This window comes from Lupinus angustifolius, chromosome LG04 (assembly GCF_001865875.1).
Source record: "Lupinus angustifolius cultivar Tanjil chromosome LG04, LupAngTanjil_v1.0, whole genome shotgun sequence".
NCBI classification, from domain to species: Eukaryota; Viridiplantae; Streptophyta; class Magnoliopsida; order Fabales; family Fabaceae; genus Lupinus; species Lupinus angustifolius.
This window is the reverse complement of record NC_032012.1, coordinates 19,915,391-19,933,938: the sequence shown is the minus strand read 5'-3', so window position 1 is coordinate 19,933,938 and position 18,548 is coordinate 19,915,391. Positions and strand designations below refer to the sequence as shown.

The 18,548-nt window shown below is 32.9% G+C and overlaps 1 protein-coding gene across 2 annotated transcripts; it reads right to left on the bottom strand.

The window, feature by feature from the left end:
* Nucleotides 473–17,853, bottom strand: LOC109346133 (ATP-dependent DNA helicase SRS2-like protein At4g25120). Of its 2 annotated transcripts, XM_019585529.1 has the most exons (30): nucleotides 17,686–17,853; nucleotides 16,659–17,373; nucleotides 16,511–16,552; nucleotides 16,172–16,335; nucleotides 14,520–14,712; nucleotides 14,065–14,121; nucleotides 13,859–13,964; nucleotides 13,633–13,766; nucleotides 13,421–13,495; nucleotides 13,149–13,274; nucleotides 12,925–13,056; nucleotides 12,751–12,834; nucleotides 12,093–12,206; nucleotides 11,862–11,962; nucleotides 10,493–10,559; nucleotides 9,567–9,617; nucleotides 8,488–8,565; nucleotides 7,691–7,897; nucleotides 7,580–7,618; nucleotides 6,815–6,886; nucleotides 6,622–6,708; nucleotides 6,495–6,551; nucleotides 4,847–5,040; nucleotides 4,660–4,753; nucleotides 2,656–2,706; nucleotides 2,195–2,257; nucleotides 2,016–2,075; nucleotides 1,592–1,654; nucleotides 923–1,013; nucleotides 473–552 (listed from the first exon to the last, which is right to left on the bottom strand). In XM_019585529.1, exons 1-29 carry the CDS (start codon nucleotides 17,772–17,774, stop codon nucleotides 924–926), a joined length of 3,405 nt encoding a protein of 1,134 aa, XP_019441074.1. In that variant the 5' UTR covers nucleotides 17,775–17,853; the 3' UTR covers nucleotides 473–552; nucleotide 923. The 2 variants fall into 2 exon arrangements, with proteins under 2 accessions (XP_019441074.1, XP_019441073.1); XM_019585528.1 differs by lacking the exon at nucleotides 473–552 and having other exon boundaries at nucleotides 901–1,013.

The following is an 18,548-nucleotide window of genomic DNA, read 5'->3' as shown; positions in this document are numbered from 1 at the left end:
TAAAATAAATAGAATGATTCATATAATTTTATAAAAAATTAAATACTACTCGAATATTTTATTTTACTTCTATTCGAAAAAAAATAAAGAAATGTTACTTCAATATAAATTAATAAGTTAAACTTAATATAGAATCTCTCAGATTTCACAACATTGATTATAACACTCATTTAAAATATACTCCAAATAATCGGTGTCATTTACAATACAGGGTTGATGTTGCTTACCGAATCTACACCTTTGTCCAATAATCCTATAAGAACTAAACAATATTAGCTTAAGCTCTGGATTTTTCGTATTTAGGAATTTATCTCATTTTTCTTAACAATGACAAGAACTACGACAAAGAGAAATCAGAATGTACTAATTGTTAATAAAGAGAGATCTAAATTGAATTAGGAAAAAAATATGTACAGCCCATGTGAAATGTATTACTATTCACAATTTCGACAACTGGAAAATATTACAGTAAAATTAAATAGTGGAGTTCACAAAAGTAGTGAGAAGCAAGATAGAAAAATTCGCAATGCATCTTTGCTTTAGATAAATGTGTCAACATCTTAATCGTTCATTTTTACACAAAATTATTGAAAAACAACTAGAGGAGAACTAGTAATTCCGTAGCTACATTACTACACAACAATCTGTTTGGTGAAATGAAACAATCTCTTATCTCTCCAATGAAATATTTCAATTCAAAAGAGGTATAATAACTTTGTATTGAGTAGTTGAAGAAAACAGAAGTGACTACCGACTAGATTGCAAAGCACCCTAAAAGGGACCAATTCCTTATTCATAGGTTGAAAGGATACTCTTGATAATACAAAAAAAAAAAAAAAAGTAACTTTACCTTTGAAATATACTGGAACATTGAATAAGATTAAAATAATAAGGGCTGGAAGAGGAATAAAACGACCCTGTGACTACAAAGATTTGTATTGCTCAATAAGATGAGACGCATGAAGACGTGATGTAGGAATTTCGGTGCAACCCAATTTTTTCAAATAAGATATCTGCAAAACAATTAATACGTTATTAGCATTTCCAAGCCTACAAAAAAGCACAATGCTTCTTATCATCATTGTCAACAAATATAAGTTATGTCTATAATTAAGTAAATACATACAAAGCATGAATCTCAAGAGGCAAGGTATCTATGACAATTCAGTATTTTAAATTGTATTTGTGGTCGAACTACAACTGTAACCACAATATTGCAGGTTTGAGAGTCTCCAACAGTATTGCGACCACATTGGCACATTTTCCAGCAACTGTGGAAAAGGCAATGTTACCATCATTGTAATTTAAAACACTAATAGAATTACTCAATTTTTTTACAGAAAATTTCACTATTTTTTTATTCATAATAAAAAGTGTAGAAAGCAAATTTGAATAATTTATGAGACCTTTACATGTTCTGTAATTCTCCAAACTCTTGAACCAAATAAATCACATTGAATAGCATAAATTTTGTACTTCTATCAACTTTCTTAGGGTGAATAACTTTAATTTGAACTTCCATTAACCATATACCTTAAGAATGAACAATTTTTTTAAAAAGAAAAGATATAACATGCCCAAGAATTCCCACCTGCTTGTCAGTTGCTGCTGATGAGCCCATTGCATTCTCAATCCTTAGTTTCAGGAAATGTTCCTGAAAAGTGCAAAATATACTCTCAAGTCTCATCTTCAATATCAAAACTAACAGGAAAATTCATGCCTTGCTACGTTGATATGTCAATTGTCAACACCCCAAAAGTTTTATGTAAACCATCCTACTAAGAGATAGGTGCATATTTATTTATTATGATCATTAGTGAAAGGATCTTGCTCAAATTACAGGGATCAGCTGAAAAAGGAGAAATGGAGAAACTTTGAAAATTGATATATGATTATTTTTGTTGTGTTGTATGGTTCAACCTACTAGCGCCTATTTATACCAATGACCATATTTTACTAACATAAGACCCCTAAAACAATAACAACGCCAATATTGTAGCAAAAATACAGCATACCTGTTTTTCCCTCATAAGATGAGCACGTTTATCAGCAGGAATCTGCTCCCATCTCAAAATCTAGAAGGAAATAAATTAGACAGCAAATAAGATATAATAGGAGTTTCATTTCTTTAAAAGCTCCTAGTATCTTATAAACGAAACTACATTTGGTTTCAGCAACATCTAAAGGCACTTACATATTGAGCATACTCAAACGCTTCGTCACAGCTTAAGCAAGACTTCAGTGTATTCAACAAATCCTAAATTTGCAATTAATGTGAGGAAAACAGTTGATTGCAATATACCAACACATAAATAAAATTATTTGTCTACTTTCTGGAAGATGCTTGAGAAAAGAGTATGTAGATCAGACATGTGCCAAAGTACCAAACCCTTATTCATTGTAATCTTAAGCAACTCTCTATCAATTTCAAGTCTAATGCATTTAAAAACTTGGAATTGTTCAAGACAAACTGAACATTAATAAGCTAATCCATTTTAACTCCAAGTTAATAGTATGTATCCGAGAATGCATGAATGCAACCCAAAGAAGCATTCCACAGATACATAACTGAAGTTAGATGTGTGAAATAAATAGATAAAGCAAATGATAGGCAGTTAATAACTAGAAGCCCGAAAGATAAAGATATTGCTAGACCTTGTGTTTGTTTTTCTTCTGCCTAAGACGTTCATCAATTACAAAACCAACCTGTACATCCAATATGAAAAAAAATTAGTTACCAAAGCTAATCTAATTATATTTATGCTGTGCATCCCACAATAATTATTTTGAGAAGTCCTGAAATTCATAATGCAAATATCTGTAAAATAACTCATTTACCAATCTCCCCCGAAAATATTTAACTTTCAAGATACAATATAATGAAAATATATTCTAATAATATTAAGAGAGCTACTTAATGAGTTAACGGCATAACGAGCACTATTTCCTTGAAATCAACATGTAGGAACTTAATCAGTTCACTGTGCACATGGTCTTCAACATTATGAAAACCATATAAGCCTACCTCTAATTATTGGGCTCCAGCACTTCTGTTTGAAAAACTAGTGCTAGCATAGTTAAATAAAATTATTCACATGTCAACACCTAACAACTTAAGCTTATAGGAGAGTTGGTTTGTAACATGGTAACAAAGCCTCTATAACCAAGTCTAGCATTTGATTCTTGCTGCCCTCACCCTTCTAAATAAGAGTTGAACTTTAGCACATGGTAAACAATGATGTGTGATATAGCATTATGACATTGTTCGATCTATGTAGCCGACCCTACTTAGTGAGATTAAGGTTTGGATGTTGTAAAGATGGACCTGCCCATTGTCCACACTTAAAGCCCAAAGGTCTCTTGCATGAGTATGCGTGTTAGAGATAAAAAACAAATTGTTTTCACCTGAAAGCTTAAGCTTTTGGAAGAACCTCCATGACAAGTACAAAAGAGGTATTTCCTGGGATAAAATTGTCTCTCTTAGTTGTGTACTTCATCAAATGAACTTTTGTAGAGGGACTTCTGTCAAATATACAAAGGAACTTTAGACCCCTCTCTTTACATCTTTTGCCATAGTCTTCACAATTTTCTCTTTGGTTTTTGAAGGATTCATGACCCCGTTGATTTGCTACCTCTCATGCACCAATGCCTTAATTTTTAGAAAAGAACAACCACCAAATGCTTTTTTAGGCTAGGTGCGGGCAATTAAATATCAAACAACATGACTCATTTGTGTTCACCATATTGTTTTTATAAATAAAGAGAATAGTACAAGAAAAGAAGATAACACATCCTCACAAAGAACAAAAGAAAGAGAAACAACTATGCTAGGAGATAGAGCGGTACAATGTCAATCCCTCTACAAGTCTACCATAGAAATAAAAAAACTCAAATCTTACACATTATGTCCAAATCTTCTTATAATGTTTCACCTAATGTTTTCCTCGGTCTTTCTCTATAATTATCGGCCTATCCTCCATCTGATCAACTTTTCGAACTGAGGCTTCTACGAGTCTTCTTATCACACATCCAAACCATCTTATATGCAAGTCTAGCATTTTTTCTTCAATAGGCATAAATTCCTACTAGTCCTCTAATACATTCATTCTTGATCTGACCTTTTCTTGTACATTAGCTCATCCAACACAATATTCTCATCTCTGCCACACTTATCTTATGCTCTTGAAAGCAATTTACAGTCCAACATTTCGTATCATAAAGTATCACTACTGCAACCTTAATTTTCAGAAGATGAAAAGATAATATAGAAGAGGACAACTTCAAGACACTCTAGTTTTGGTTTATGGAAGAAGGACTATCATTGGCCAAAAACAAAAATTACTAATATTAGGTTAATGCGTTCTGAGAATTTAGAGAACAGCCCTCAGGGAAAACAATATCTTCCTCTCCTCTAAAGTTTTTTTTTATTATGTGCCTCTTGGAAACTTTGCTTACTTCAATATTATGCTTTTGCATATGAAGTGTATTCATGGCTCACTAATGTCTCTATATATCTTTGATAGCTCTTTCCTTGCAAGTTCAAATTACTAAGATAATTGTATCCAATAAGAAATGTGAATGATATTTTTACAGAATAACTTCAACATATATTTCAATGCAACAAGTTCATAGCACTTTTTACTTTAGATATACAGTCACCTTGTCAAGCAACCTCTTTGCATCCTGAAATGCTTTCTTTTTGGCCCACTGGTGAAATAAATGGGAAACAACAGATCTCTCCTCGACACTAAATCTGTAAAACATTAACATGTAATGATTAAAATCAATTACTGATTAGATCAGTAACCAATAATCATAATATAACTATCACCATAAGGATCCAGACCTTCTTATGAAATTACTGCCATTGTATGCCTCTGCAACTTCTGCAAGCTCGTTGGAAGCCTCACTAAAATCATTATTGAGCAAGTCATTGGGCATAGGGACCACATCTGCTTCTTGCTCTTTCATTGTACACTTGGCAGTTTCCTTTTTAAGATCTACTTGCTTCATTTGTGGTTTTTGTATATATGTTTCACCCTACATAAACATACTATTCACTGATTGCATATCTATACATAGTTGATCATAAATGCAACACTAGCAAAACTTAGGTACATGCTAGGAAGAAAATGCAGCATTACATTGTGGAACAGAAGGGAACATTTTAGAATATGGTCTACTTAGATACAATCCATAAACTGAATTCCAGATAAAGGCTCACTCGTTTTAGTTATAAAAGTATATGTTCACAATTATCAGATAGAATTTTGGCTCTTTTAATCTAAACATGAAACTGTTGGCAGTGATTATTAGAAATCATTATCACAGAGAAAATCATAGAAAATTGTGAGGAGAGAGAATAGTAACTGAAACTGATTTTAACTGGAAAACTGAGATTGAAAACCGATTCAAGGTTTTAACTTTTGTACAGTTGAGTTAGAACTATCTCAATTAACTAGAATCCTAAGTCCTAAGTCCTAACTAACTGCATAACTAACCATATGACAAATGTTACAGCTGTCTCTAACTGTAAGCTTAACTGAAATTACAGCTGTCATACTCATAACATATAACATACTTTAACAGTGGACAATATCTGTTAGGAATGCATAGTATACGAAATATATGATATCCCTATTAGTTAGGGATTTTAAACTAGTTTAAATTGTATCTCTTTTCTAATAGAAGTGAAAAATTGTTACAAGTGTTTCCCTCAAGCAATTTTGAAACTCAAGCAGGTAAGGAAAACTTCTATGCAGGTGCAATTAACTATTTGAAAAGCTTTGATGAGAAAAAATGCCATTGGAAGTTGGTCTCTTATTGGGTTTAAACATGAGGCAGATGTTCAGAGTCAGTATAATATTTAATTATTGATTATCGATTTCTCTATTTGCTTAACATGGAGTTGGAATATTGAAAATAAATTATGGATGTTCTTCTATGTTTGGGCACTAGGATATGTTTTTAAAGTATTACTGTTGAAGTTTAAAAAGTCAAGAATTTGAGTTGAGTTTATTTTCCTATGCAAGTATACTTAAATTCTTGATTTTGACAAGTGGAGACAACAATTCCAGATAAAATATTTCACAATCTTGATAAGTGTCATAGCCATATATATATATATATAGGGAGCTACTCAAGTGAGAACAGTTCTCATATAAAAATTGTGAGAACAACAGATCTGGGCCTTACAAACAATCATGGATGGTTAGGATTAAAAGTTAGTTATTGGTCACATGATAGTCATGTGCATGTATCTTTTAATCTTAACCATTGAATCAATATCAAGTAGTCTATACTAAGTGTTCTCATTTCTCACAATAGCGCATTGTTATCACGTGAGTAGTTTCCTATAATATATATAATAATTAGGGGATTTATTGGAGGGATGAACTCTATTACTTAAACAGTTAAACCTTAAAACAATAATTTCAAACAAAAATTCGATAACTTGATAGTCACAATAGCTTAAAAAAGGCAGCATGACATACCTGGACATCTAGAAGATGACGGGGGATTTCTTTCAAAAACCGTGAAGGTTGAAGCATCTACAAACACACAAAATTAGTAAAATCCAACAAAAAAGTATATCTGAGTTGAAAGTTATGCAAGACAAACCTGCCAGTTTGAGTCCATCATAACATAGAGAATAAAAAGCTTTTGCCGAGCACGAGTCATTGCAACATATAATAAACGTCTTTCTTCCTTAGAATCATATGAGAATTAGAATCATAACAAGTCTAAAACAATCCATTAAGATACAGATGAACATACGAATTATTCATTCAACTATCAAGCAATAATAAAGTACCTCAACCAAGGCGGCAGTGTCCTGTATAGTACCTTTGTAATCATGTAACAGAGGGATCTCAGATTCATTTGCCTATTTCATATACCAAAGCATCAGTCAAGGAAGCACACCAAAAATATGGTTATCATAACCTTTCTAATTAACACACTGACCAACCCAAGGAATTATGATCCATGAACAAGGAAGTCATAGATCAAAAGCCAAATAACAACAAAGATAAATTCCTACACCTTGTAAAACTTGCTAACTCTGTGTCTCAATATTTAAATAATTTCTCAGGAGTAAGAAATAAATAAGTTGATATGTTTTTTGTCACCAGACTATGCCAACCGTGACTTTTGTGTAGTCATGTTGCACTTAAACCAGGTATAAATACTGGCCATTTAATTGATAAACAATAACCTCAGACATATTTTTTGAGAAACATCAGAAATCATGCACAACAAAGCAAGGAATTACAATTCATGACATATCAAGATTAAGATCACAACAAAGATGAATTCTTCCACAATGTCAACTGAAACACTTCGTTAACCGTGTAACTCAATCTTAATTAATTGTTTGTAAAATAGAACTTTAAATAAGTTGGAACAAATAAATTACCACCAGACTATGCCAAGTCAGTGACTTCCAATGAACAGTTGTGTGGTAGTGTTGCAATTTAATCAGGTGTAAAAAAGGAAGCCATGTAGTTATTCAAGAATCACACAAATAAATGTGTATAAACATCAGAACACATTTTTGAAAAACTTCGAGAGCACATACCTTAACTATGAAGACAACATCCCACTCCAAACCCTTTGCCTGCATGTAAAAGTAAGTTAAGCTTGTACTATTGTTGAGATAGACTTCCCTGGTTACTAATTAAGATATTACCTGATGAATGGTAGTCAATGTCACAGAATTTTCATTGTCCTTCCTCCGAGCACGGAAATTTTCTTTCTCACGCTCAAATAAAAAATCTATGAATGCTTTAAGCACAAAAGTGCAGCCTTTATCTTCTGACATTTCCCTTTCCCCATTTGCCTCAACTAATTTGCTGGAGAGAAACTCAGAGACATCATCTAATAGGTATTGAAGAACCTAAAGAAAGGTGTAGTTAAGAATGAGTCCAACATGAAAATTAAAACATTTAAAGTTATACTGATAACTATAACATTCAGAACAAGATGTTGTTTCAAACATTATATGCTAAGCAATTGTATACATTGTATTCCAAAAGAGCTTCTACCTTCAAAAGGACCCTTACTGTATGATGAGTACACTGATGTGTGTGAATTTGTAGCATACTAACCTTATGTTTTGCATGATTTTTGTAGCTTAATTAGGATTTTTAGTTTACTTTTTACATTTAATCCTTTTTGTTCGAGTTAAGCGTGGGTTTTGTTGTGATTTGGCCAGGAATTGACAAATAGGCTCAGAAAGGGGAGAAACTTGCCCAATATTAGAAGAATGAAGAGTTGGACTCCGAGGCAAACCTGGAGGGGCATGTAAAATATATAAAACATTCATTTGCCTTCACCCAACAACTTAATTTTTAGGAAAGTTGGTTTTTCGCAATTATTATTAACTAAACTTATATTTAAAAATGTACAAAGACAACAAGCATTTTTTCCTGACAAAAAAGAATTGATAATAGAAACCATGAATTTTATCTTGCCTCAAATACTTACAGATCTAATGTCATAGTCTTCATTCAACAACTTCCCTCCATCAACATCAATGGTTGCCCGTTTCTCAAGAAGATATTTCTAAAATTCAAAGTTCATGGAATAATAACTACATGAATAAAGTATAAAAAATCATGGCATTTTACGAAAAATATTTTTATAAAAGATCTCCATGTTTATTTAAAAACATATGAAAATATTAAAAGGACGACCGAATGCACAAGGTACCCAAGGTACTCACTTAGTGATGTCTATAGAGGGTAGATGTATGCAGCCTTACCCTTACAAGTGAAGAGATTGTTTCTAGGATTTGAACCCATAATAGGTAACAAGGCAAACAACCTTACCATTGTGTCGAGGCATCACCCTCTTTAAAAATATATGAAAATATATTTGTCAAAATTTATTTTCTTTGGATTTATCTAACAAAAAAAGCAGCAAATAGTTTAAATGTATGGTGCCAGATCACACAAGGTAACTGAATGACTTTTGCTTGCCTTACTATTTTTCTATGTCCCCATTCCCTAATCCTGCTAACCAGAAAAGTTTAACTTACAAAACATTCCTGTAAGAAGCAGTTGTACAATTGTACTATATATCAAGATTGCATCTCTTTTCATATGTAAAAATAGTGAGACACTAAAGTATAGTCCCGTAATATACCACAATTGTACAATACTTTAGCCCCGTAATATACAACATTGAGTTCCTAAGTATAGTCCTTCATCTAACATTCCATAACTCTAATATTCTATTTCTAACCCCACATTAATCTTGCAATACGTTCTTGTGTACAACTATTACGGAACACAACAAACATAACCTTAAATGTAACAAGCTAAACATTCAATACAGTGCACTGCTACAAATGTGTGATCGATGAAGGCACCCACAATAATGTTTCGTGGTGCTATACAACATAAATAGTTAAGTGAAAAGTTAACAAAAGAATAAGTTCAAAGAACAGCTAAAAGTCACTTCAAAGTTCAAACCCACAGGTTGTACCAATTTAAGAAAATACTAATAAGTAATAACCAATGGATCTTTTAATGAGAAAATTCCAAGTAGGAGGTGAGACAAACCTCAGGTATCAAGTTTGCCACACTAGTTATGATAGCGGAGATTGATTTTTCCTGTCAAAATATGACATGCATTTCAAGTGAAAGAAGTGTTTATTATGAGAAATGGAAGGAATAAATCATAAACACTAGCTGAAGAAGAGAGTGTTTCACAGTTCAACCCGTTTAACCAGTGGTTACCTGGAAGAAATGATAAATAGATTTAAAACACATGTACTTAAAAAAAATTAAACTAAGTACCTAATTATTTTTCTGTATCTGCATTAATCAAAAAGATAAAAAATAAAGTATCATTGTTTCTATTAATTACTTTTTCTGATTCAATGTCCTTATACGTCTTTAATATTTTCCAGTCCTTATCCAAAGAAATAAGAGATCAACCCAACAAGAGTGAGACCACATAGTACGGAAAAACAAATTATCCCTAACAGGAAAAAGTCAGCTTGCACAAATTGTCAAAATTCTCTCTAAGGAGCAATGGAGCTGAATCAGCTGGTTGCATGAAACATTGTCATTGCTCTGGATTGACTCTTCTTTCATTCTCTCATCATCCATGTTATTAAGAAAGACAAGAGATAAATGCATGAGCATAAAGCATCCTCTCTTACAAAGTTCAGAAGAGAGCCAACAACGATGAGTGGAAGAAAGGTACACAACAATCTCTAGTGTGTTTGCTACATGGACGGATGGACAAATAGACACCGTTTAAAAAATGAAAATTAAAACCTAACTTTTTAGTAAAACAAGTTATAGAAATTCTGGTGTATTGGTTTCAACTTTCTCCTCTCATGATAAACAGTCCTCTTACCCAAGGTTTCCCATACATAAATTGAAATAGCACAAAGATATATTTTCTGGTCAAAAGAGTGATACAATAGTTATTACACCAAAAAAATTGAGCAGCAATCAAAGTGTACAAAAAGTGTTACCCTCTGAACAAGTTTTGATATCATATCTAGTGTCATTAAAACCTTCTTTCCATGGGTAAGCTGACTCCTATAATCAATAAGAGCTACGTAAGTCACTATATCAATTATTTTTAAAGACTATATACAACAGAATAAGCATACATTAAGAGACATGTATATCAACTGGCTTCAGAAGCAAAACACCATGCACAATTTTTAAGATATGCGTATTAACATTGTAATGCAAAACTAGGCACATTTAAACTCCAATATGAAGATGTATTAACATTCTTAGTTAGAGTTTTGGGAAGAGTTATTTTGGGAGACAATTATTCATATAAATGTTCTATTTCAGGGTATTACTTTCTCTTTGTAAGAAACCTAATATCATAGAAAGCAAGAAGCAAACTATACGTATCAGGTCAAGTATGGAAGATATGTATCAACTGTTGGAAACAACATGTGAACTCATATGGTTAAGAATAAGGTAGTTGCTCAAAGAGACAAAATCCAGTGAATGGCAACCACTGAATGGACCAAGCACATTGAAATTAACTATCACTTTGTAAGGGAGAAAATTCAGTCTGATGAAATTTCTACTGCATTTGCAAATTCCAATGTCCAGCTCGCAGATATTTTCGACAAGTCCCTTAGAGGTCCTTGCAGTAAGTTTGGTTAATATGATGTAGACATGCCAACTTGATGGGCAGTAAATCTTGGGTATTGTCCTTTTGTCAGCTTGATTTTCGATTTTTAACCGATAACTGCTGCATTATTTAAACAACAACAACCACTCTATTGCTAATTCACTATTTAGACAAAGGCAGCATCCTACAATCAAAATGGTATTACAATATTATTGGATGTCCATATGATTATGGTACTTTAACAACATCTGTCTCTTAACAATTTTTGCCTATCTACACATTGCAACCGAAATGTTTTTTGAGTTATAAAGAAATAAAATTTTCAATGGAAAAAATCAAGCTAGCAGATATATACAGACAACAGCAAGAAATATGCCCTCATTAAGAAAGCTACCAAAATTTGAGAAGCAATATTTTTCACAAAGGACTCCATAATATGCAATATTTTGAGGAAAAGTTTGACAGATTGGGCAAATGTTTTACAGTTTCATCAACAAGTCATGGTTATTTAGTTAAAAAATGTGCAAGTAGATTACTTTGTTTTGATAGTGTTAATATTAAAGATGGGATAGGTATAACTAATTTGCTTTTTTTAATATATAAAAACACCATGCACTGTTTCAGAACATAGGGTTCATGCTCTTGCAGCACAATAGAAAAAATTAATACAAATTTTCAACTACCTTGTATAATATGAATAGACTTCCAGGAAGGAATGTATATAAAGATATGTTTTCCCAAACCTTTTGAAGGTACCAGAAACCTTTGCATTAAAGATGTCACAGGCAGCTGATAAGAAACTGCATTTTCTAACAGTTGAAATTTTGTTGATATGGTCAATTACCTGCAAAGGGAAACACTAATCTCAAACACATGCTGGAAGAATATCTGAAAACTAAAGAAAAGATAGAAAGTCAACATGGCTACATCTCCCTTGTGCACATTCAAACTGAAAATCTATATAAAACATGTACCCTCTTTTTTTCATCTTTCTCAAGAGGCAGTAAAGCCTTGAAGACTCGACTATATGAACCATCATCACAACCAGGAAGCGCTGTTTGAAGCATGGCAATGATAGTTCTGACTACCTGTTATTAGAAGGGACAAGTTAACAGCTTATGTGGTGTGCATGAAAATGTAAAGAACAACCATTAACAAATCGGATCATTAAGATCATAGAACTTTCAAGACCTTATGAAAGTATATATTAACTGTATACTAGAAGGAGGTAGCCCAAGCAAATATCAACTTATTTATGCACCTTATCAGACAAGACAAACATAATGTAGGACAAGTCCATATATTTCACTATATAAACATATTGTTACATAGTTTAGTAATCCGACAAATGACTCAGGAAGTTCACCATAAGTTTCTTAACACAGATTCATGAAATGTGAAAGTGTAACTAGGGAAGTAGGGCACCTAATTTAATTTCATGCCTACGTAACACTATGATGTTACCTATTTTGGGTTTGCGTACGTGAGTGTTGTTTGAGGGTAGTCAGTATTTTATGTTTAAACTTTTAAATATACTTAAGCTGTTTGGAGGCACACAAATGATTAATATCTTAACAACAGTTAAATAGAAATCGTTAAAAATAAATACATTTTTAATCTTAATTTTTTTACCTTTTTTCTGTAAAAAGCCACACCGTGAATGTTAAATGGTATTTTCCTATCACGGAAAGCCATTTGGAATGCTTTCCCAGATACCTGAAACAGGTAGAAATGGAGGTGAAGACCATTAAGTAAAAATGAAGGGTAATTGCTTTTGCACATACTTATAACATCAAGCAACATTACCTGCCTACGGTAAAGAATTGCAATGTTGCCATAAGAACACTCAGCTGCTGCATAATTAGATGAAATTTCCAAGATCTTGTCAACAATAAATGAACATTGGCCATCCTCATTATGACACTCCTTTAAAACTATCTGCAGATTATTATCAAAATCACTCTGCCGTATAAAAAGGAAAACAACAATAAAACAGTTTTTCAAAACAGCACAAAGTAAGACACAGGTACCTTGGATCCAGAAGAATTCTCGGTAAGAACATTCTTCAACTGACATCGCTTGACATTATTTTGAATAAGAGAAGATGCAGCCTCAACAATGCAGCGGGTAGACCGATAGTTTTTATTAAGCCTAACCTGAACCAGAAAAGTAAGCTATGCAAGAATCCCAATGAAGACATTTAATAAAGCTGAATATGTGTTTTTCGATCAATACATGTAACATACCAAATACAAATGAATCATGAAGGCATAAAAAATTAGCAGTCAAGGACAAGAGAAACCTCTTTGAAGTTTGGAAAATCATTGCGAAAGGAAATAAATCCAGAAATGTCAGCTCCATTGAAACTGAAAATGGACTGTACAGGAGTAAGACATTGATTAGACCAGTTATTACAAGGATGACCTTTTAAGCGCATAGAGACCAAACGATAAAAATATCGAACGACTGACTTCTCAAACTTCAGTGACTTAAAATTTAAGAAAATATTCAAACCTGATCGTCGTCACCAACAATTGTTATTTTATTATGGGAACAAAGAATCTTTAGAAGCTTGTATTGCATGGCACTAGTGTCTTGGAACTCATCAATAACAACGGCTTTCCAAGAATCCTGACATTCTTTGAAAACTTATTCACAGTTTGAACAAACATAAGTTAGCACAACCAACTGTAACAAGTGAATAGAATGTAGATAATTGTATATTTCAGAATTTACTTACCTTCAGGGAAATCAGTAAGTAGCTTCACTGAACAGCTGATTAAGTCATGATAATCCAGAGCATTACAAGATTTTAATATGTTATTGTAATTGTCAAGAATTTCTGCCTGATTAAAATCCAGAGCAAGGAATCAGAAGTGCTATAGCAGAACAAAGGTCTGTGTGTGTGTGAGCATGCATGAGTGAAAAACTCCTTTATCAGCTTACTCCTATTTCATTGCCCAATGCATGATACTCTGCAGAAGTTCGTCCATAAGCTTTGGCCTGAGATGTTGCAGAGTTATTGCAAATGACCAGGTTAAAGCTCAACTTTACAGCATATGAAAACAGAAAAGAAAAGCAGGAATTGGAAGACCTTTATAGAGCAGTCATAAAGAATCCAGGTCAAAGATTAATGTAGCCACTGAGAAAACAGCAAAGCACAATTTTTCCAATTAAATGCCTAATTGTGTATAATCAAACTGCTAAAACTTCAAGCAGTTGGCCAGATGAAGGACAATCTTTCTTGGGCAAAGAACAATCATGCTTTGTGACATTTTATTGACTTTACGCATACACTAATAGTGTTATGATAATTTTACATTGCAATTTAGAATTAAGCATCAGTTTAACATTTCAAAAAGAAGTTTAGAATGATTTACACTTTAAAAAGAACTGCACACCTGAGTCACAAATTTAAGCCATTTCTTTGCCTTATCCTTGACCTGTTTAGGGTTTGTTTTGGACATTTCACCAATCAACAATCCATCATCTTTATGCCTACCTTTTCCATTTTCTAATAATCGGACAGCTTCGATAGCTGCATTTCGCTGTTGCCCCTGTCCATATATTAGGAATTCAGATGTACGACCTAGCCTGCAATGTAAGTTCAGAAATTATTTGAGCAAGTGAGTTAAAATCTTATGGGTAGAAAATACAGTTTACTTGGATCCAGTCATATACTGTGTGTGCATTGTGGCCGAGTACTAGGTAATATGGCTTTAAACCTGAAGTGGCATACAAATTTTTAATACATGTTTAGTTTATATCTCTAACAAAAAAGTCTCTAAGGCTCTAACTTCACAATATGAAGCCTCGCCCTCAATTTCCATAGCAAAACTTTTATTGTAGTTTGCAAAAATTCACAACAAATATGATACTTGCTAAATATTCACTTTACCTTTTATCTAAAGTACTAAGGTTTAGGAGTATTATTACCCCAACCACTATTCCCAACACCTATAGATAGAAGTAAAAATATTAAGTGCATTACAAGAATTATATTTATACTGATGATTTACTTCTGTGCCAGTTTTCATGGTGATACTTCATTATAGCCAGTCAACCACCTACCCATGTACCAAGATGTAAACATCACCATATGTATCAGCAAGTAGGCTATATAATATATATAAAAACATTCATGAAACTCTACAGCTTGTAAGTGTCCTAGCATGAGGGGCATGGTAAAGATACAAAAATACTCCTTAATTTCTACTTAACATCTTAAGATTCAGAAGAGTTAGTCCTTGAAATAGTTAATCCATAATTGTGAAGAAAAATTTCCTCCAACATTTCAGTCATTACAAACATCATAAACCTTTGTCATTTTGCTCCTTCTTTTCCACTCTTTCCTTTTTCTTCAAATCATGATGTGTTCCCTTCAATGTTACATGATACATGTATGCTTTTATTTGCAACTTAAAATAGACAGACAAAAGTGTATAGCTTAGTTTTTCTTCAATGCATATGAAATAATGAATGAACTGACAAATGGAAAGGTCCCGTAGTATTAAAGTGTCAAAGCTACAATTTCTAGCAAAATCAGGGAAAGTGAAGTAGTGTGGTAAGGAAATAAGTTCTCAGAAATAAAAAATTTAAAAAAAAAATGGTAAAGAATTTCCTATTCTTTCACCCAACTTATAAATATTTCAGTCAAACCTAAGCAAGTTTCCTAAAAGCTGGGCAATGTAAATTACATGTATCTAAAGGAACTTATCTTAAAATGCAGGATATCATTTTATTTAGTTAAATGTATGAAAATGCCCTTCAATTAAACTAGCTGTTTTGCTTCTGCTAACGTATTCTAAGCATGTTAAGTTATTGACGGAACAAAATTAACTTTGTGTAGCATTTCTGTAAATGAGTTATCAGTTTCTGATTTGATCGATCGATTATGAATAGTCACTGATGCCACATCCATAATTAGCAATCAAATAGGGGGGAAATTAATTGTGACTCAAGTAAGCATGACAAAACACCCAAGTTATAACATATAAGCAGAAACTTAAGGGAAAGTTAAGAGGAAATCTCCATCCAATTCAGAGCAACATACTTCTCTCCATGTGCGCGACAAAGTTGCAAGGAAAATGAATGAAAAGTACTGATCGTAAGTTCTTTAGCTGTCGCCTTCCCAGCTATGGATCCAATCCGTTCTCTCATTTCAGAAGCAGCTGCTGTTGTAAATGTCATAGCAAGAATGTTTGAAGCACTAATGCCCTGCAACATATTTACTTATTTAGAAGAAAATGGAAATTACAAATGATTTATTGAGCAATAGCATTTAAAATAAAAAGGTAAAAACAAATAAAGTCAGAAAGATAGAGAAAGAGGGACAATAATCAGTTAAATCCACCACAGTATCTATATCTTATAGCACAAACATATGTAGCACCTCATTAAGCAGCATCAAAACACGCCCAACCATTGTGGATGTCTGGTACAAATAAAGACAATTTAGCTCCAATATGATAAACATATACTTGAAGGGGGAAAATATAATAATATTGCAATGGACAATAATAGAAGAAAAAGCTGAAGACCTTTCCACTCCCTGGGCCAGCTACAATCATTAAAGGGGTTGAAATATCAGTGCAAGCTGCTTCTCTTTGCCTATCATTTAGGGATTTCAAGTATTTCAAATATTCCTCAGGCATATTACCACTTTGTAAACATTTCAGACTATCCATTTCTTCTTCTTTAGGTTCTAAATCAATGCCAATGCTCAATAGGTCGCCAATTCTTATACCGTCAGAATCAGTAGTTTCCGAAGTCAAAGTAATACCACCAACAACATCGACCTCACTCAAAATTTTCTCATCAATGCTAGTCTCTAACTCTTGCACCACTGCTTTTTCTGCAGATTTTTGCTGAACCAAAACATCAATTTCTTCAAAAACAGACTCATCGAGCTCATCATCGAGAAGACCAGTAACATCAATTTCTTCAAAAACAGACTCATCAAACTCATCATCGAGAAGACCAGTAACAGTGAAACAATCCAGAGACTTTGCGCAATCAGGCTCTTTCCTAGGAGTTTTGAAATATGATTGACACGTGTTCTCCTTCCCAGCACTAACTGCAGTAGCAGTTATAGCCCTTTCACTTAAACAGCCTTCAATCACATCAGGTAATGATGGACCACAGTCCTCATTCCCTATTGCATTGCCCCGGGTGTTCACCGGCACCTCTGAAAGAGGAACCCTCTTTGTAACGAAACCCCGAACTGAGGAATTAACATCACATGCACTCTTGAATCTATAAACATCAAACACAGATTGACGTAATTAATTTGTCAATTAACCTAACCTACGTGCTGTGCAGGAATAAGCAAATATAACTATTCGATTTCTAAAACCTAATTTCAGTGTTTTAAATTGCAACTCTGCACCTGCAATTGCGGCCGCAATATTACAGTTTAGGAAGTATCCCTGACAACATCACGACCACAATTGCGATCACAACGGCTACATTTTCCAGCAATTGCGGTAAATGTAACATAAACACAATTGCGACCACAAATTAAAACGATGTCTAATTTAAAGTGAAAGAGGAGTTAGTAATGCTTACTGGCAATCATTGGAAGGTCTTTTAAGAGGAAGAAGTGGCTTTGAGGCCTTGAAAGTTACGGAGATTCGACCACTTTGCTGCTCAGCCATTTCTCCTTGTGCCAACAACTGTGTGCTTGCTATATAGGAAGCTCCAATGGCTATGGTTTCTCCATTTTTGAAAGCAATTTATTTTGTTTTCCCTCCTTAAACACCGTATTTATATTTGTGGTGCAAAAATTGTGATTATACCATTAACTTTTTTAATAAAAATAAAATGATTTTCCTGAAATTTTGCTTATAAAAAACAAAATAAAATGATCTTATACTGATTTGGTTTGGTGTAATATTGGGGAAGTTTTTTATAAAATTACAATTCAGGTCATAAAAATATTTTTTAAAACATGTTTCTAAAAAATAGAGGAAATATAATCAACCATAATACAATTTACAAATTCATAATTTTTAATTTAAAAAACAATCTAATACTTTATTTAGACAGAAAAATTGCCAAACTCTATACAACAAAATAATATTTTATTAACTGTATTCTGTAAAAAATATTATAAAGTGTACTTGTATTTTTCACGATAATTATTTTTCCCATTGATAAGTGCCTACTTTTTTATGTAAGTTTTAGTGAGAGACATTCTCCTAGTATCTCCTAGGTATAAAATATGATATCTACACGGAAATTTGAGAGTAATTACTCATTTCAATATATCTTATTTTCGACTATATTAACTTAGTCATAATAATTTTAAATTACTAGTTAGTTATTGATGTTTTTAATGTAGAATCACATTAGTCCTTTCATCCCTTCTTGTTTTTATATGTAAATGGAATTGCCTACGTGTGTCCTTAATTGTTGATGTCATGACTTGA

What these genes read in the sequence shown, in the direction of transcription:
- LOC109346133 (XM_019585529.1), bottom strand. Translation starts at nt 17,774, where the DNA reads ATGGCTGAGCAGCAAAGTGGTCGAATCTCCGTAACTTTCAAGGCCTCA. An exon ending in ATTTTCCAAACTTCAAAGAG is followed by an intron (nt 13,275 to 13,420) that starts GTTTCTCTTGTC and finishes TTTCTGGTTCAG; the next exon opens with GTTAGGCTTAATAAAAACTA. An exon ending in CGTTTGAGTATGCTCAATAT is followed by an intron (nt 2,076 to 2,194) that starts GTAAGTGCCTTT and finishes ATTTCCTTCTAG; the next exon opens with ATTTTGAGATGGGAGCAGAT.